The 20,718-nt window shown below is 44.4% G+C and overlaps 1 protein-coding gene across 5 annotated transcripts in view; it reads left to right on the top strand.

Moving 5' to 3' along the window:
* FAT3 (FAT atypical cadherin 3) overlaps positions 1-20,718 on the top strand; it is a 717,681-nt gene that overhangs the window by 669,376 nt on the left and 27,587 nt on the right. For all 5 annotated transcript variants that reach the window (XM_057553401.1, XM_057553405.1, XM_057553404.1 and 2 more), the window contains 3 exons: positions 9,713-9,847; positions 11,637-11,794; positions 19,787-20,255. In XM_057553401.1, the coding sequence (XP_057409384.1) occupies positions 9,713-9,847; positions 11,637-11,794; positions 19,787-20,255 (762 nt within the window). The remainder of the gene's footprint in view (positions 1-9,712; positions 9,848-11,636; positions 11,795-19,786; positions 20,256-20,718) is intronic.

The raw sequence follows: 20,718 nt of genomic DNA on the forward strand, positions 1-20,718 counted from the left end.
ATGACCACAGTGGTCAGCAAGAAACCTTGCTCTCTCCCTCTTTTTCTCTCTCTGATATGTGGAGCCATAAATTCACTGCCCTCTTCGAAGAAAATTGCACCTGGAGTTTTTCTAGCCAGTGAAAACTTGGCCCAAAGGTACTGTGGCCAGAAGAGAAGCCATTTATAAAACATCCTTTAGGTAACTGACGACAGGCAGGGCCCCTGCCCTCTTCCCTTTTAGAAAGTTTTGAGCTGCACTTTGGAGAATGAGTTCATCAGAGGAAGGCCCCAGAGATCACAGCTCCCTCCAAGAGACCTTTTGATGACCTCCAAGCAGCCTAGAAGAGTGCTGGCCACTCGCTCTGTGGTCCCCAGTGAATTCTGTTTGCGTTTTCATCAGGTAGATGCAGTGATGTCCAAACTGTTGAATATGTAAATTAGCTCCAAAGTAGCTCCAAAGTAACTCCAAGCATGTGTGCTAGGTGAAATGCATTTCTGGCAGATGCCACAAACATGCAAGATTTATGAATGCCAGCTGTCCAGACCCTACCTATATTTCCTTTGTAGGCAAATTGATTTATGCACCAAAGCTCTGCTAGAGCCTTCCTGCAGTGATTCACAGCAGGGTTCAAAAGAGGTTCAAGACAGGACAGGGCAGACTCTGCAGGAGAAACTAAACCAGTTAATTAATCTTTGTGCTCTGAGAACTCATTTCATTCAGTAAAAAACTGCAGTGCCAGCAATGTCCTAGGCACTGCAGATTCAAAGTGAAAAAAGACAGTCCCTGCTCTTAGGAGCTGGCCATTGTGAACTCAGCTGTTGCAAGTACCTGTTTGCATTAATAGTGTTATAAGGAATGCTGGGGAGGAAAAAGGACAGAGTCCCTGTCATGGCCAGAGGAAAGCTTTCTGTGACATTTAGGCACCAGAGACCACCTATATTCTAAGTTTTGAGGGATGAGTATGAGTTCATCAAGAAGAGACAAGGGGAGGGCAGGCTTAGCAGTTTTCTTCAAAGCAGGGATTTAGATTTTGTTGGAGAGAGGGGTCTTGTTCTGCATTTTGCATGAGACACTGATATTTTAAGTGCAGTGAGTTTCAAGGTGGTATCCTGGCCCAGGACTCCTGTCCTCAAGTCCCCATAAATCTTTCTACTCCCAGGAAACCCAGAATGCTGGAAGTTTTTGTGATTCAGCCCCCAGACATCCCAAGAGGAGGCTTTCTCGGTTTAAAAAGTGAGCATTTCCTCAACAAGAACTCTGTGCAGACTCAGCCCCACTTCTCAGCCTCTTTTCACCTTTAAGTCACTCTTGTAATTAAGCTGCAAAATAAAATACTGGATTTTAGTGGTAAAAGGACATCAAAACATCATCTGGCCCAATCCCCATCTTCAGCAGCTGATATACAATAATCTCCCTTTTATAAACGTGGTAGCTCCCTGCCTTGCCCAGGGCCATACGGCTGGTGAGAAGGGCATGCTGATTCAATAAAGGTTCATCTTGGGCCCCTGTTTTATTACCTGCATCTTAAGAACAGGAACTTTTCCATTTTTTAGATGATTCATAACCCCAGTGCTATGTACTCTATAAGAATATTCAAATAACCCCATTTTTCCTGACTGATCACCAACCTCACAGACCCATAGCAGGATAGCAGAGGATCTCAGACTCCAGTATGCCTGTGGCTTACTGGAAATGCCCACTACTGAGGCCCACACTCAAATATAGCAGGAGGTTTTGGGTGGAGCCTAGGAGTCACTATTTATGTAGGCTGGGTGATTCTAATTCTGGCGGTGAGGAAACCAAACTCTAAGAAATCTCACATCAACATAAAATAGAAAAACTTTCCTCTGGGTTGAGAGGGCAAACTCTTAATTATAATAGTAATAGCTCTCTCAGTTTTTCGAAAGTATCCTCTTAAATAAAAATACAGTGAGGAACTGTTAAGGAAAGCGTTAATCATTTTAGACGTTTTCTCATTTATTGGAAAGGAGAGGTAATTGAAGTCAGTCAATGCCCCCAGGCCCCCAGACACACACACATACACACACACACACACGCACACACACATGCACACCCAGTATTGCTGCTTGTCTGTTTACCCTAGAAGGTTGGCAGATAAAATAAATGGACTTTCCCACCACTTGGTGGAATAATTAAGATGATAAATAGAGGTAGCTGCCCATTCTGGGCTGTGTAATAATATTTATACAGATTTGGCCTCAATATTCTACCCTCCTCCCAACTTCCAACCCATCTTTCTCTCATGCAGACTTTTTTTGGCTCAAATTAACATCATTAACATCTTGAACCAAAATGCTGAGTTGCTTTGACAAAACGAAAACAGGCTTGAAACTTAGTGCCAAAGAGCCTCATTACATTCCAGCCCCCATGAAGCATCACGTTTGAACAGAAGTTTGAGAGATACAGAGTTCTGAGGTCGTGAGTTGGCTCCTGGTAAACTTTAGATGTTCGGTGAACTTTGGCACTTGGGTAAGAAAGCCCGACACCAACCTAAACGATGGGGATGATAAAGGCCCTTGAGCTCCTATGCGGAAGCCAGAGGACAGAGCATTGGGGCAGCCCGTGGGGCAGTGGTGATTGTCCATTTTGGAAAATTTTCATTGATTTTTTTCAAAAGTCTAATCTAGAAATATATCAAAAAGGAGACGCTTGTCCAAGAGAATGGACTCGCCATGAGACCATCAGAGTTTAAGACCAATGTGTTTATGAGGATGTTGGTGGAAGTGGATGCCTGATGTGTCTAGTCCTGGTTCAGATATGGAACCCAGACTAGAAACCGGAGCTCCAGTAAAATGCGTGGAGCGTCTGCCTTGGGTGAGCCCTGTGCTGGCAGGGGTGAGGGTGACGGCAGCCGCGCCCTCAGCCGGTGGTGTATGATGCCACTGTAAGGGTTTGCAGGGCAGGGAGAAGAACACTGAGCGTGATGTCACCTGCACTAGGTCTGAAAGGATGCCTAGAATCAGGTAGGTGATGGGGAGGGAGTGGTCCAGGCTGAGGAGCATTAGAGCCAAGGAATAGAGGTGAGAAACCGTGTGCAGTGCAGTGCCCAGATGAAGGCAGGGACAAACATAGCAACTAACATCTATTGAGCAGTGACCTGTTACTGTGCTGTTTTTCACACGTGTCATTGCACTTAACCCTCATCATAACCTTAAAGGGTAGGTATCATTAACTTTCCTCAAAAGCTAAGGAAACTTGGACTTGGAAAGATCAGTTGACTTGCTCAAGGTCACAAACTTAGTAAGGGTCAAGCTAGGATTCACACCTGGCAGTCCTAACCACTGTACCCTATCACCTCTGCACAGATTCGAAAGGAACTTGAAATCCACCCAGTCCAACCTCCCACCCACTACAGACATCCTGTTTACTGTACTCCTGGCACAATAATTCAGCCAGGGTTTGAACCCCAGTCCGGGCACTCACTACCTCACAAGATGGACCTAAGACAACTTCTCTCTTCTAGGGCACCAAAATCCACCTCCTTGTGATGTCACCCAGATCCAGTATTTAGAGCCACACAGAACCTGACCTGTCTAACCCCTCCTGTACAAGTTGCCCTCCAGTCATCTAAGGATAGTTTTTAGGACCCCTTGAATCCTCTTTTTCTAGACAAACAGCAGAAGTTCCTCTGCTCCTTGGCTGTGAACAATAGGAGCTAGAAAGAGTTGTTAATTCGTGTAGTTGGGGCATAGAATAAGCATAAAGGAAGGAATCCTCTGTCCTACTTGAAGGAGTCCATGAAAGGCGTTGGAATCAATGAATAGTCCTGGGAAGGCATTTTGAGCAGAGAGAGAAGTGAAGAGAAAAGCCCAGGGATTCGGGGCACCCTTTCATTTGCTCACTCACTCAACAGTGAATTAAATACCCTTCCAAGCCCTAGGCGGGCTGCTGGAGATACAGTGGTGAGTGGGGCTAACATGGTCCCCATCCTCATGGACCAAGAACCGGCATCGTGTACTGAGCGAACAACAGGGAGCTCAGTTGGATTGAGTTGGATGGTGGGGAGTCTGGACAGTCCTGGGAAAATATGGTAGGACAGGTAAATGGAGCCTGTGAAAGGCAGCACAGTGATGTACTTCTCATAAGCACAATAAAATAAAATAAAATGATGAACGCTTCTGCAAGGCAGTAAGACACTTAAAACTTAGCCTTGATGAGTTTTTAAAAAACATAAAACAACCTGAGATTGGGTTTGCGCTTGGGCTGGGGATTGCTAATGCTAATTCTCGAAGGACAGAGCCCATTGTCCCAACCCCAGGGATTCTGAATAATTTAGTGTTGTCTCCGAATCTTAACCAGGTTCCCCCTAAAAACTGGGAAGTTTTTATTTCTCATTCACAACAGATATGTCTCTGCAGATCCCTGATCTCCAGCATGCATGAGTCCTGGAAGTGCCAGGAGAGGTTTGGAGGTGCCCAGTGTGGAGGTGATACCAGCTTCTCACCATGTGGATAATCTCTTATATATTCCATCCACACACAGCTGCCCCAGAGAGGATATCTTGAATGAAACTGTACTCAGCCTTTAGCAAAATCATCCAGAAAATATGGCGGAGCCAAGCAAACACCAATCAACATGATTCTGTGCTTCTGGGAGAACCACAAGAAACCACTTCAAAGCCAAGGGACCTTAGGAGAATGTGTTTTAAAACTTCATGCAGGCCAGGAATTAAGAAGGAAGCTTATTGACTTATGTGGCATTGGCTGAGACATGGCATCTTGGCAAAGCATGTGAACTCACATGGGTGTAGGATGTTTACCATCAGTCATTAGATTCTCAGTATAATGAGGCAGTGATATAAATCAAGAGGTTGAATAAGCTCAAAGTGGCAGCAATAATAATCACAGCTAAATACTGATGTATTAGCTAAAGGCATAGACTTAACGCTGGGAGCTGTGGGAATTCTGGGGAGATAAGGAGAGGAGAGTCATACATAGGGAAGTAAGACCCTTTTAAAACCACGGGAGTATCACCTTCCTCCTCCCTGCAGGTTCCAAAGCTCTGAGCTTCTGCTCAAGTGAATTGTATATCGTCAGCTCTGTAGAAAGTGACCTAAATTTCCACCCGAGCGAAGTTTCAGGGGTGGGAAACCTTGTGATGAATGGCCACATCATGTGCACATTTCTCCTGGTAGAGAGGCTTTGTGAAAAGAATACCTCTGCCCGAGATAAGCTTGTGAAGGGGCTGACCCAGCTGCACATGGCCTGTGACGCTGATTAATAAAAAGCTCCTCCCATGCACACAGTATTTCATATCATCTGTCAGTTTAAAAATCGTGAATCTGACCCAGAAAGAACAGCAAGAAAAGGATTACACTGGAGTTTCGATCTCTGCCATATTGTCAGGCTAGTGTCTCCAGTTTGGGGACCTTGTAGTAATTTGTTTTTACTCTAAATTTTTTTCTTTACAAGTTGCTTTCACATACATTAGCCCGTCTAATGCTCACAACTCTATGAAGAATCATTATCCTCATTTTTCACAAAAGAAAAGCAAGACCCAGAGAAGTCAAGTGACTTGTTCAGAGCCACACAGGAAATACGTTGAATAACTAGTCAGGGCCAAAATCCAGGGCTGCTGCTTGTCAATGCCGCACCCTTTCCTATTACACTGCCCCACCTTCCAGAGGGGACCTAGGGATGGGAAACAGAGATGTCTCTGCCTGCTTTATGCTCTGACAATTGCTAAAAACATCTGATCCTCCTGCCCTGCCCTGACTCACCACAAATGGTGTCAGTTGGTTTGAGAAAGTGGGACCCTTCTCCCTTCATGCTCACTCTGGCAGCAAACTGATGGATGCCTGGAGATGCAGAGCATGAAGGTCTAGAGCCTGCATTCCCCCCAAGCTGTCACTGATCACAGCACAAGTTAATTAAACCTGGATTATTTAACGATAGTTAATAAGATAAACTTCCTCCCAGAAGCCAATGGCAGCAGACACTGTTGTCCCTTAACGGTTGTACGGGAGTGGATGATGCACTTTCTTCCACCAGAGAGAGGGTCTTTAAGACTCCTAGGTATGAGTGCTTCTCTGAAAAGGGGATGATGTGAGCATATGTTTTCTAAAAACAAGTTAACCCCTCAACACCCATTGAAAGCCTACTGGATTCTATGTTGCTGGAAACTTTACGGCTTTGGCTGGGAAGAGGGTTGTTATCCCCAGGAAATTGTCCCCAAGACCCAGGCCTGGGTACATCAGACGTCAAAGGACACACGGCATTGTTCAGGGTTGGCGTATGAGGGTCAAGTCCCTCTCACGATAAATATTTCAGAAAGGCCCTAATTTCTTATCATAGTTGAAGAGAGGGAAGAACTACGGTATCGCATATGGGGAGTATTTGGATTGGGGAAACCTGTTTTTCAGCAACCAGAAGTCTGTCTCTACTTGGAAAAGACTGCATTTCGTGCACATGCTCACATCTGCCCCCAGCTAAGGAGCATGTTACATTTACACTGACCTCCAGACTCTAATCTGCCTTCATACTTCCTTGAGCCACAAGAGAGCAGAGCAAACTGACAGCAGCAGCTGGAGCCGGAACGTTTATGGCTACTCCCGCCCCTGGCTGGGAAGCAGGGAGGAGGCGCCCCTAGGATTTTTAAAGCATCGAGAGACAGATCGCTTGCCAGAACTGTCCCTTCTGCCTTAGGAAACCTATTGAAAAGAAAAGGAAGGAAAAATAAGCTATCAAAGTCAATGACTGCTGGAATGAATAGAAATATACATTATTATATGTTTAATATTAATATTAATTTAGAATGCACTTATTATAATATATTAATACATTTTCTGTCTTCCAGCTAGAGTTTTTATAAGGGGGACTGGATCTAACGCAATTCATTAATTTAATGAATTTAACTATATGGGTTCTACGGTTATGACATAAGGAAAGAAGAAGAAAAAGAGCTGTGAATTTGAACTCCAGTTATTGATCTAAGTGACTCTGTGCTTTAACCCAATATAAGCGATATGGGTGATAAAGTGAGAAGCCCAATGCTAATTACCAGGGCAGGACTGGTGGTAAAAGAAAAGACCAAAATATGTGAATAAAAGGGAGAAGTACTCAAATGCTGTGTTTATTCTGAAATACAGTGTTTAGCCTTTATTATATGCACTCACAGCTGGGTTTTTTTGTTGTTTTTTTTTTTAATTTTTCTTAAATTTTTTTTATCTTATTTTTTTTTTTACCATAACTCCTGGCAGGAGAAAATAGCCTTGCTATCATGGGTTTGAAATTATATCTAGTCCTCTTTTCCCCTTTAAAACAGAGGCTTTGAAACTGCATTACTGATAATGCAAGTTTTCTAAGCAATGTAGCCATTGCATTAGGGCAAAAAAGACTCTGAATGCAGTATATGGAGCTGTATCTCAGAAACAAACACAGACATTTATAGAAAGGATAGCTTTTGGCCGGCTAAAATAGGACGCGGGAAGAGGCACGTCCACAGAATGGAAAGGAACAGACTTCTTCAATACAGAAATTACTGTTCCCATGTCTAACTGGAAGTTAATGCCCAGGTAATTTAGAGTTACATCCGTTTGATGGGATGAATTCTGTGATTCATTTATGCTCATTGCTACCTCCCTGCGCCATGGTTCCATTTCTGAGCCCATGCTAACCAGTCAACAGGTAGGAGCCGCCTAGGAGTTTGCAGGCCTCAGAAACGGAAATGAATCCAGTCACGGAGACAGCACAGAGTAGGCTGGGAGAGCTGTGAACTTACCTTAAGTAAACATTAACACGTGCATGCGGTCAAGCCACTAACGATGGTAGATTCATTCCCGAGAAACACAGTTCCTTGCGACTCAAAAGAGCTCATCCTTCAAGCCAGAGTTTTTAAAATGCTTTCTTCCTCTGCAAGGACTTCTGACATTCTCCCAGGAAACACAATTGTTCCTCCTCTAGGGCTTCCCTTGCACTCCCATACCTCTAGCAAAGCAGTTACTTTACTGTACTGTAATCATGTGTTTGTGTGTGTGTTGTTTCCTGTGGGGAGGAAGAGATGGGATTTTTTTTTTTTCATCTTTATATGTCCAGGCCTATTACCTCGCTGGCCCTAAAAAAATTCTTTTGTTGTTGGATGAATGCATCAAAAATTCCAAAACTGGTTATCAAAAGCCTCTTGAAGGGACTTCCCGGGTGGTCCAGTGGTTAAGACTTTGCGCTTCCACTGCGGGGGGCACGGGTTTGATCCCTTGTCAGGGAACTAAGATCCCGCATGCCACATGGTGTGGCCAAAAAAATTAAAAAATTAAAAATTAAAAAATTAAAAATCTGGTATCAAAAGCCACTTGAAACAGATCATAAGGTAGCTGAACAGCTGTTTTAGGTTCCATAAATACTGATAAATCCATGGCAGGAATAAAGATTTCTTGGAATGAAATGAGGAAGATGTATTTCAGGGCACTCAGGTCTTTTAGAACCATTTGTGAAGATCATTCCAAATTTTCAGTTAAAAATCCCTTCATCTTCTAAGACTTTGTAAGCTGGATCATTGCCAAGAGTATCTTTTATGGCTGAGCTCTTAACCAGTGGAAAATAGGATTTATGAACTCTGAGTTTGCTAGTGCTACTTACATCTCTCCCCTCCAGGATTACAGTTCCTAAAATGTTTATGTGCAGTTAGCATTAAATGTCTGCTTTCTGCTAGACAAAGAAATGACTGTATAATGGAATAATATGCTTAATGAGGAGGAAAGAGTTGGTATGGAAAGGAAGATGAGAATGGGCCAGATCTTGCTGAGGAAAGATACTGCTAAGGCCCAGTGTGTTCTTGGTTCACAGAGAAAAGGTGCTTCTTCAGGCCACTGCTAACCCAAATGTGAGTTGTTTTCAATTTGTGTCTTCTTTTCTACAGTCCTTTTACCACCTAAACTCTGGCCTAATTACATTTGAAATATCCAAGACCTTCGGAAAGTGCATTTTCTTCAGTGGACCCATAGTTGTCATCACCACAGTTCTGAAAAACTCCCTTGGGTCCTGAATTCTACCTTAATCAGCTAATCTGCCTTCCAGAATTTCCTTTCTGAGGAATTAACCTTTCATCTCACTGTGCTATTGAACAGGTGAAAAGTAAGACTTCCTTTGCCAAGGAAAATTCTGCTGTGTTTGATAGCCAGCAGGGCACACTTACAGCTAATCGATACAATAGCAGGGAGCAGAAGGGATTGGGAAACAATGCGAGTTGTGCTTTCACAATTTAGAATGAGTTATGCTTTTCTTTAGAAAAGTCTTTTTTCCCTCAATCTGAAAACAACAGCTAACATCTTCTGAAGTCTACCTAAGATTTTCAGGGCTCCAGGCAAGGAGCATAGAAGAAGTCTAAACTCAAGTGTTGCATTCAAATGGCCCCCAGTATACAGGAGCCCCATCCAATAAAGACTACCAGAGCCCACGTGGTGTGATCTTTCTTCACCAGAAGTTGGCCCGGTCCCAACCTTAGCATATTTTAACCTTAACAGAGGAGCTCCATTGACCCTTTGTCCCCAACGTACTTGACTCTGGCAGTGAGCTTTTGGCAGATGCGGGGATGTTTGATGGGCACCCACACCAGGTGAAGCTCACACAGGCATTCCTGCTTCTGGGCGGCCACTTTGTCTCTCAGCTCAGAGCCTGTAGAGCCCAGCTCTTGAACCATTCCTGTGCTTCCTGGACTTCCTGGAGTGTAGAGTGATTGCCTTTCTACTGATCATGCGTGTTCCCCTCTGTCACAGGAGGACTGTGCCCAGGGTCCAACGATCCTTGCGTGGAGAAGCCGTGTCCAGGGGACATGCAGTGTGTCGGTTACGAAGCCAGCAGGAGACCATTCCTCTGCCAGTGTCCACCGGGGAAGCTCGGAGAGTGCTCAGGTGCAGAGCGGGGCAGGATGACGAGGGTCTAAATTCACATTCTGTCTGCATGCAACGTTTTCCTTCCGAATGGACCCCAGCTAGCCTCCCCCCTCAAATACTTGAGATTTATTACAGCTGCAGCCTGTGCTCAGGAAACATGCAAAGCCTGTGGGCTCCTTATATAATGGGAGGTCACAGCATGTGTTTCAGTCATGTCACATGGATGTTAAGGGTGTGAAATTATGGAAAATAGAAGGCTGTTGGTTAGGCAGAGGAGTCGGAGTATCTGTGGCATAGCCTTTGATGTTCAGAACCTCCACCTTTCAACAGAAGGTAAAGCTGAGCCAGTTCAGTTGACCTTCTGGAGGGTAAGTCCAGCCTAGATCAAGAAGATTCTCCACTGCACATGTACAACTAACTGCGTGTTCCCAAAAGGAGAGGGAGGTGCGCACCTCTGTTTCTTAAAGAAAGAAGAAAAAATCAGTATTTGTGTTATTTCAATCCAAATGATCCTTCATTTCTGATCATCACTCAACTTCAATACTTCTTTTGATTCACATATGCTCTACCACTTCTTTCCTCTAAAAAGAGTCCTGTTCATTTTTGGTACCAATAGAACCCTTTTTTTGGTAGAAGATGTATTTCAAATATAGGCACGCCGATACCAATTTTGGAATCCAAGAAATATTTATTGAGTGATGATTATAATAGCCATTATAATGGGAATAAATACGCCTAGTATTTGCAAGGCACTTGTTAAGCACTGGGTTCTAGAAACTCAGCCTTTGCTAAGACAAGCACTGTTCTTAAAAATGGAAGCCAAAGCTCTTTCAGAGTTGACTTCGAGAATGGAGCTGCCCCTGAACTGAAGGGATCACCCACATACTTGCCTTTGAAGGCTTCTAAGGCTTAGACTTAAAAGATATTTAGGCTGACCTCACCCCAACACACCTGCTGTGTGCACAGCAGGTGGGTCTGCAGGGTGACAATAAGGCCAAGTCTCCTAACTTCAGATGTCGCTTTCTGCCCATCTCCCTTCTCCTTTCCATATGGAAAACTCTTCATTGTCCACTATTATCATCCATTTGGTATATTTCCACACTTTCCACCCTCCCCCCCCCCCCCCCCAGCGAGAGGGCTTTTCAGCCGTTACTTTGCTTGTTAAAACATAAAGCTGGAGACAATAAAAAAAGAGAGGGTTAACCCAGAATTGGGTGATGTGGGTGCAACTAAAGATTCTAGGAAGGGGAGCCTTGAAATTAATGGTCAAAAGGCAGAGCTGTGACTGCCCAAGACATGAACTTCCTTTATATCATTATCCTTATCAACATTTGTGCAAATGACCTAAGTTGTCTGTTCTGCATTAGGATACTTGGGGAATATGGATATTCTTTCAGAATGGTTTTGTCTTTCCGTTGTTTCATAGAATTGAAAATTCTTAAATATCTAAGTGATGAGGGGTGGGCATAAAGGGATATCTTTTAATAGTGCTAATTTTAGAAAATAGAAATTGGGAATTTAGTGACACTAAGAAAATTCAGGTTAGAGAATATACCAAGTTGCCCTTGACATGAGAGGACTAAGATTTTTCAGCATCTGACTAGTAAATATTTTTTTCACTTTGAAATTAGAGTGTGACCTGAAATGGAGAACCAGTTTTTAATGCAAAATGGTTTCTCCTCAGTGCCTTCCCTAACTTCCCATGGTCTTTCATCCACTTGCTTGGTAGCTGTTGGGTGATTTCACGTGTCCCTGCTCGTTTCCGGATGTTAAAAGTATCTATATCTCCTCGTCATGGTCTTTTCAGGGCACACTTCTCTCAGCTTTGCTGGAAACAGTTACATCAAATACCGGCTTTCTGAAAATAGCAAAGAAGAGGACTTTAAGCTGGCCCTGCGTCTGCGAACACTGCAAAGCAATGGGATTATAATGTACACCAGAGCAAATCCCTGCATCATTCTGAAGGTAATTAAAATAGGTTATCTTTTCCCACAGTCAGTTCTCATGTTAGTATTTTGGCTCTTGGATCGGGGTCTGAAATCATTTTGTCTTTTAAGTTCAGAAACCAGAAGCCGACTTTAGGGCCAGGGCAGCAGCAGAACTGGGAAGTGTGCCAACACCCCGTTTCCTTTTGTACATTCAGCTTCAGAATTAGCTCTTTGGAGACGGGGGCACCTCTCTCTAGAGTAGGTTCAAGAGCCGGCCTCCTTTGAGTTGTAATCACTCAACAGTTCATTAGAATGTGTTTCCTAATCAATTCCACGGCAGGGTGGTCCTTTCAAAAGACTGACTGTATCCTCTTCTACCACACGGGTCTATCCCAATGACCCCTGAAGGTCACTTGTGTTCTTGCTTAGGGAAGAAGCTGGAGATCTGGGCTGTAGAAGATTCCATATGCCCTCTTATGGCCCAAGTAACCCAATTTTTAAAACATTCCCAGCCTCAGAAACCCTCCAAAGGCACCAGATTCCCTTTAGAGCAGGGGACCCCAAACCCTGGGCCGTGGACGGGTAACAGTCTGTGGCCTGTTAGGAACCGGGCTGCACAGCAGGAGGTGAGCGGCAGGCGGGTGAGCTAAACTTTATCTGGCGCTCCCCATCGCTCCCCATCGCTCACATTACCGCCTGAACCATCACCCCCATCGCTCACATTACCGCCTGAACCATCCCTGCCATCGCTCGCACTACCGCCTGAGCCATCCCCCCCATCGCTCGCGTTACCGCCTGAGCCATCCCCCACATCGCTCACGTTACCTCCTGAGCCATCCCCCCGCATCGCTCGCATTACTGCCTGAGCCATCCCCCCCATCGTTCACATTACCATCTGAACCATCTCCCCAAACCGAACCCCACCCCAGCCCATCTGCAGAAAAATTGTCTTCCACGAAACCGTTCCCTGATGCCAAAAAGGTTGGGCACCGCTGCTTTAGAGCAAGTCTGGCATTTGTAGTCAGGTCAGAGTTTCTGGTCCCTTCATGAAAACAACAATAATAATACTAACAGCGTGACATGCCTTATTTGATTTGTGTCATAAAGTTAATATAATAAATGTGTTATATATGTATGATCAGCCCCATTTGATCAAGGAGCATACAGAGGTTCAGAGAGGTAAAGTTATTTACCCGAAGTTGTACAGCTAATAAGTGGCAGGCCTGCACCTGCCTTCCAGTGTCTCTCACACCATGCTCTTCATCTCCACGCTCTCCCCAGCTCTCAGTTTTGTAACTATGACTCATTTTATCCAGAATCACATCTGGGCATCTGTAGACCAGATTAAGCCTTCCAGGATGGGAGGAGAAGGGAAAAGTAGGAGGAAGACATGTTTAATTGAACGTTATTCTCACCAGGCTGCTATGCCAGCCCACCGTAAGTGCGTTCAGAGACGGGTGAAGTCTGTCCAGTAGGAGATACCCATCCAAGTGGAAATGGCTGGCGATTTTCTCCTTCCTACTGTTCTGTCACTAAGCTTAACTGGGATCATGGTGGGCCTTTTTAGCTTCTGTTCTTTGGTTGCTAGGTCACATCCAAGTTGATTAGATGACCCAGGCTTTAATCCTGGAGGGAGGAAAGTATGTAGAACATTAAATGCCAGTGGCTCCTCCTACCACATAGACCTTTACGTACCTGCTTCTGGTACTGCCAGGTATTACTTGGTGTCCAGAGGGAGTGAGCACAGAGCTGGAGTTTAAAGTTGGCCATTTTCATGGGCAATCTCCCAATACCCTGACTCATTCAATTCAGAGAATAATTTCAGCTCTGTTAGGAAAGCAGTGTTTTCAAAAGAAAACAAGATAAACACTCTGGATGCACAGTTTTAGAAAACAATGAATTCAAACCAGATCTTCATGGTGGAAGAATATAAATTCAGAAACCTAAGTTTTGTCTTTTTAACCTCCTAGCCTGTGAAGCAACCTGCCTAGGGTCCTTAGCTCACTTTCTAAATAGCCCTGAGCGGTGGGGTTTGTATAATTACTGGGAAGGTGCTCTGCCCATTCAGACGTACCAGCTCCCAGGGGCTCTGCCTGGGTGTCGCTGACCTTCCACCTCTCCCCTTCAAGCTTTAATAAGGCTTGTTGCTGAACATCCTTAGGAGGCAAATACTTTCTATTAGCAATTCTCTTAAATGGCGTTAAATTTGAAAGAGAACAAAAATATTGGACATGAATGGCTTGATCCTAAAATGGAGCTTGCCATTTGACACTTCACTGGCAAGTGTCTAAAATGTGCAGAACCCTGGAGATGGGAAAGAAGAATAATTAAACCTTTTAGTCAGCGCTAGCTCCTAAGGTATATTGTATTTCATGAGACAAGCGTGTTTCTGAAAGTTGTGTAAATTGAATCTCTATAAATGGAATTCTAATAAACTAGGGATGCTTGCCATTTGAAGGAACCCTTCCATTAATCCCTTTGTGATGTGAATAATCACCCCCAATCTGTCTGTTCTGTAAGTTTGCTTTTCATATGTTGGCTTTGCCCAAAGCAGGACACAGCTGTACTGAACTATTGCAGATACTTTCCTACAGTTGCCAGGAATATCCACTTAGGGGATTTGAATCTGTTTGCTTAACATTTTCAGCCTCATGCAAGATTTAATTTCATTGGCTTTAGGTACAGTATGTGCCTTGCACTTTGGTTCAATGACTACGCTGAAATGCTCTGTTTAAACTGCACCTCTTGGTTGTTTATATTTTCCCGGTTAAAGCACATTCCCTAAAAAGTACTTAAGACGATTTGTGGGGTGAAGGGCACAGAAGACAGAAGACAGTTGAAGAACTGCATGGAGACCTCGGGAAGTGAACATTCTCTTGGACAAGGAGCACCGCTGTCTTTTCGCAGCAGTAAAGGCGCTCATTCTTCTGTTTACCATTGATACCCTGTCTTCTTCCAAAAGAGATTCCAGGCTTACCATAAATACTCAAATGCAATAAAATCAAAGCACCATTAAGATGAAAACAAGGATAGGTAAAATAGGGGAAGGGGATTAGGAGGTACAAACTTCCAGTTATAAGTCATGAGGATGTAATGTACAGTGTAGGGAATGTAGTCATTAATATTGTCGTAACTTTGTATCGCAACAGATGGTAACCAGACTTATCGCTGATGATCATTTTGTAATGTATAAAAATATTGAATCACTATGTGGCACACCTGAACCTAATATAATAAGTCAGTTATACTTGAATTTGAAAAAAGATGAAAACAAAAGGTTAAGACCCAACCAATGAAATAGGGCCGGACAGAATATCATCATTGAAAAATCTAGACCAGGGGTTAGTTGAACACAGACCATAACTCTGAATTTCCTGGCAGCCAAAGTCAGGAGGAAAATGGTGGGATAGATCCTGTGGCTGTCCTTGAACCTATAAAAGAAACATGTCAGATCACCAGGAGAGAGACAAGTAACTTCTCCCCTATGTTAGTCTCTCAGGTGCAATATGATAGCAGAAGCACAAGAAGTACTTGCTTGTTAATCTAGAAATATCACATTTGATCTTTGGGGAAAGTTATAGATGAAACATGACTTCATTTTGATGATTCTCAGACATGGCTAGTTAAGACCCCAGGACTTGGGACTTCCCTGGTGGCGTGGTGGTTAAGAATCCGCCTGCCAATGCAGGGGACACGGGTTCGAGCCCTGCTCCAGGAAGATCCCACATGCCACGGAACAACTAATCCCGTGCGCCACAACTACTGAGCCTGCGCTCTAGAGCCCGTGAGCCACAACTATTGAGCCCACGTGCCACAGCTACTGAAGCCCGCGCGCCTAGAGCCTGTGCTCCGCAACAAGAGAAGCCCGCGTACCGCAACGAAGAGTAGCCCCCACTCACCGCAATTAGAGAAAGCCGGCGTGCAACAACAAAGACCCAACACAGCCAAAAATAAATAAATTAATTAATTTTAAAAATTGGCCATTATTATTAAAAAAATAAAATAAAATAATTAAAAATAAATAAAAATAAATTTTAAAAAATTAAAAAAAAAAAAAAAGACCCCAGGACTAAGAGGAAGGTAGTCAGGGAAAGCTCATTTGGTTTATAAAACAGTCCACTTGGAAGAGCCAGATCCTTGCAACACATATCAGAAGAGTAACAAGGAAAACCCCACAAGATTCCAGAGTTTCAAGGATATATGAAAGCGTATCACTGAGAAGTGAGCTAACTTATAATTACATGTTATAATAATAATGAAATACCTAAGAGTTTATGAAGTACTTTCACGTACATATATTTTTATTCTCACTCTCCTGTGCATAGATGTGAGTGCCTACTTTTTCGCCTGTGATCAAACTGAGATTCAGAGAGAATCATTGACTTGCCTAAACTAATCAGCAGTGGACCTGGCCCTCTGGCAGTGGCAAGCAGGTCAGGAGTACAACAGTGTTTATCAAAAGAAGAGATTTGAAGGACTGAGATTTATTCATTCATGTATTCATTCAAAGTGTATTTTTTGAGCATCTACTGTATGCCAGATAGCTATTCATGGCTGCCTTAAAAATAGGTTTTCAAGAAGTTCGCTTTTCAAAGAATATTTAATAACCCTCTTAAAAGTTTTATCATGATGGTGCATTTGCTAGAGCCACACACCAACAATCTGAAGCAGTAAGACTTTATGCCATAATTCATACTTTTTACTCAAAATCCTACTTTCCTACAAGCTGACTTCTTATAGCTCTGAGAGCTTGTCTCCCAAGCTCCAGGCCACAGAAGATCCAGGTTAAAGCACATCACTGATTTCAGACAACCCTGAATACCTGCATATTTCGTTAACATTAGGGCCACACTCTGAATTATGCATTTCATTGAACACATTGCCTACCTGCCTCTGCCCCCTCCCCCGTCCCCCGCTCATCATTCAGATCCTTGCTGTAGACTTTTCTTACAGTTTCATGCACACCTCAGTTTCTATTAAAATAGCTTGCCCTCTGCTTTGAGAAAGCTTTGTCCTCTTAAAAGAGAGATCCTTTAAAACTGGATAAACCCTATTCTGAAGACAGAAAAACTAAATATGATCAGCATATAATTTTCCCATATGAGAGGACTCAGATATGAAAGTGTTCTTTCCTCTCCCTGGCATAATATACTTGTGAAATGGCCAAATATTAACTTTTTGCAAGGTAGCTTTTGGCATCAACATTCTTGTTTGTCATCTAGACAAGGCTTATAATTCCAAACTCCTAGAATTTTGAGGGTACGAATCATTTTTGTTTTCAGAAGCCTGAGGCTCATGTAGGCATCTGGCTTTCTATTCATTCAGCGGTGTTGCCGCTCTTATTTTTTTCAACAGGAAAAAAAAGAAAGGGAAACTTAACCATGCTCGGTGTTACCGCGGGAGAATTTTATGTTCCTTAGTGATAGAACGTCGATGTATGTGAGGCTGTCAGAGCCACGTCAGTTCTCCTGGATGAGTTTGTAACTTGGTTATTATCCCAAGAGGTAGGGCGTTAGGTTTGGGGAGGGGAATGGACCAAGTAATACATTAATTGAATACATCCTTTTCCAAACGTTAGATGAACTGCACGCTCACCACAAGATTTTCCTTGATAGACTGGGGACCCCACTCTGTAGCCACTGAGCAGAACAGCAGAAGGACTGTGCTAGGGGCAGGTAGTCCCTAAAGTCCCACTTGATCACTTGATTACTTACATTGAAATAAAGATATGGATATTATCCAGGAGTTGTCACTGAGCAAGTATTCTGGCATGATTTACAACATTCATTCAGTCCATGTTGTTGAACAACAACAACAAAAATGACAAAGGCAACAGCAAAGATTACACATGAAAGGTCTCTGCAAAGAAAATTAAAATTTGTCTCCAGTCTTTTCACGTTTGTACATTTGCATTACAGAGCGCAGGATGTGTGTACTAACTGTGAATGCGGAGGCTGACCGTTCTGCAGTGGACACAGTCAGTCTCCTTGTAAAATAAGTCACAGCAGTTATCTCTGCTTGCCATAGAAGGGGGTCTCAAACCCAGAGGGGCCAACCAATTCTCTCCAAGGGACCTGGGTGATGATACATGACAAAGCCAGAATTAGATTTCTCATTTCTAAATTCCCAAGGCTCTGCCTGGTTCACAGAGCCCCCTGCCTTTCATATACACACATTTATGCGGCATAGACTTTACATGCAGGAAGAGAGGGTGACAACAAATTCAAGGAGCCATAGGGGCAGGAATGAGAGCCCCTAAGAATTAGTTGTCTGCGGAAGATACTGAAGCATAGAAAAATACCCCATTTGTGAGGGTGGGTGACGTTGTGATCATTCCTAACAGATCTATCAGTAGCCAAACGCATTTTGGAAAGACTGGTTCAGTTTATTTCTATGAATTCACTTGACATTTGTACCTCCTTGGCACTTAGTGCCTGGAAGGTCTGTCTTCCCTCCGCTTCTGTCCCTTCCCCTCTCTTTCTCCACAAGTTCATGTTCTCTACCCAGGTTTTCGCATAGGACTATACATAGATCCTAAGTAAAGGCCAGCTGCCCTGGCGTGACTGAGACACTGGCCTCCACGAGATCCTTTTGCTGGGTTATGGACAAAGACCAGGAAAGTAGCTTCTGTTTCACAGTTTTCTAGCTGTGAATTCCTTCATGGACCAATAATAATTTGTTGACTAGACATGGGTCCAGCCCTCATTCCCTGGATCCTCAAACCATCTTGCATTTCTGAGAAATGCAGATGAGGGTGGACGACAGAGGATTCAAAGGCCAGCCTGTCTCCTCGGCAACAGTTGAACCTGGGTCTCCATGGAGGACCAGTACCTGCCCAACAGCTTTCAACTCGCCAGCATCCTTCAGTAGCACACTTTCCTGATTTTGGTGTCTCTCTGGGGTCAGGCTGCTGAGGGTGGGGGGACTTCGATGCCCTCCCTGCACCAGTGCAATAAAAAAAGCAGGCAAGTCTCTGTTGTAGCTGACCCCAGACCAGGGGCTGGAAGTATCTACAAGGTGTAAACAGTTAACCAGATCCTTCTGGAGTTCCAGAGGTCATCAAATATACATACATTCTTAGCAAATGGCCAAGCCCTGAGCACTTTGTGAGATAATCTTAACCTAAATGATGAGCAGCAGTCCTGAAGAACTGTTTTAAGAAGATGGCTAGTGTTTAATAGGAGAGTTTTTACATCTTAAATATGTATGAAGCTGGGAAGTAAGAAATCTACCCGGCCTCTTTCTCTCCCCTACAGCACAGTCACACAAACTTACCTGGGGAGTATGTATGTATTTCTGTGCTGATCTGATTAATAGCCGTCTCCCCCACTCAAATATAAGCCCCATGAGGGCAGAGGTGATAACTCCTTTTACTCACAGTGGTCCCCATAGCACCTAGCACATTGCTTAGCACATAGTAGATGTTCAATAAATATTCGTAATCAATATTAGTGAGTTCACACAAACTTACCTGGGGAGTATATATGTATTTCTGTGCTGATCTGATTAATAGCCATCTCCCCCACTCAAATATAAGCCCCATGAGGGCAGAGGTGATAACGGCTTTTGCTCACAGTGGTCCCCATAGCACCTAGCACATTGCTTAGCACATAGTAGATGTTCAATAAATATTCGTAATTAATATTAATGAGTTCACAGAAATCATTCCTGTGCTGGTAGTAACTAGGAAGGGCGCAGAGAATAAACAGACTCCCTAAACAAGAAATAGCTGTGGATTTTTAAAGGATGGAGACGGAAAGAATAGGAGCATTCTTAAATATTTAAGTGTGGCTTTCTGAACCTGTGCTCCATATTGCTAATTACAAGAAGATTTGTGAAATATCAGGCATGCATTTGCACGGCCTGTAATGAGGAGGGAGAGTGATTATTAAAAATCAAACCATAGCAGATTTATGGCTGGATCAAAAGCGCTGTCCATTCTAAAGCCCAGCCTGGTTGGGAACAGGGTGTCCAGGAACTTATTGCCAGATGCATATTAAAAAGCGCTGCGGTGTTCGTTCCCGCACAGATCGTGGACGGCAAGCTATGGTTCCAGCTGGACTGCGGCAGCGGCCCCGGAATCTTGGGCATCTCGGGCCGCGCTGTCAACGACGGGAGCTGGCACTCGGTCTTCCTGGAGCTCAACCGCAATTTCACGAGCCTGTCCCTGGACGACAGCTACGTGGAGCGGCGCAGGGCGCCCCTCTACTTCCAGACGCTGAGCACCGAGAGTACCATCTACTTCGGGGCCCTGGTGCAGGCGGATAACATCCGCAGCCTGACCGACACGCGGGTCACGCAGGTGCTGAGCGGCTTCCAGGGCTGTCTGGACTCCGTGGTGCTGAATAACAACGAACTGCCGCTGCAGAACAAGCGCAGCAGCTTCGCCGAGGTGGTGGGCCTGACCGAGCTGAAGCTGGGCTGCGTGCTCTACCCCGACGCCTGCGAGCGCAGCCCCTGCCAGCACGGAGGCAGCTGCGCCGGCCTGCCCTCCGGAGGTGAGTGCGCCTGCGCCCTGGGCACCCTGCCCCTGCCGGGTGGGGGTGGGGGGATGTAGGGGGGATGTAGGGGGGATGGGGGGCAGACCTGAAGGGGGACTCCCTCTCACAAGCATGACCAACCCAAGTGCTCTCCCAGAGAGGTGTATGCACCCATAATGCTGGCCCAGCTTCTTAATCCTTCTTTAAGGAAGTCACAAAGCTCGACAATTACAGGAACGTCCAGTTTAGACAATCCGTTTGCAGCATCCCACAGGCGCAGTGAGCTGGCTTCCAGGAGCCCAGAAGATGCTGGCACGGCTGCCCCCTTCCCTGCCCACTCCACACCCTTCCAGGCCTCAGCAGCCTGGAGGAATAGGATCTCCTTTTAAGTATCTGCCCCTTTGGACAACTTGCAAGTCACTGCAGAACAATGGGTAACAGTCTGAGTTATGACGTCCATGCGCTATCCTTTCACAGGTAG

This window comes from Balaenoptera acutorostrata, chromosome 9, assembly GCF_949987535.1.
Source record: "Balaenoptera acutorostrata chromosome 9, mBalAcu1.1, whole genome shotgun sequence".
Classification (NCBI taxonomy): Eukaryota; Metazoa; Chordata; class Mammalia; order Artiodactyla; family Balaenopteridae; genus Balaenoptera; species Balaenoptera acutorostrata.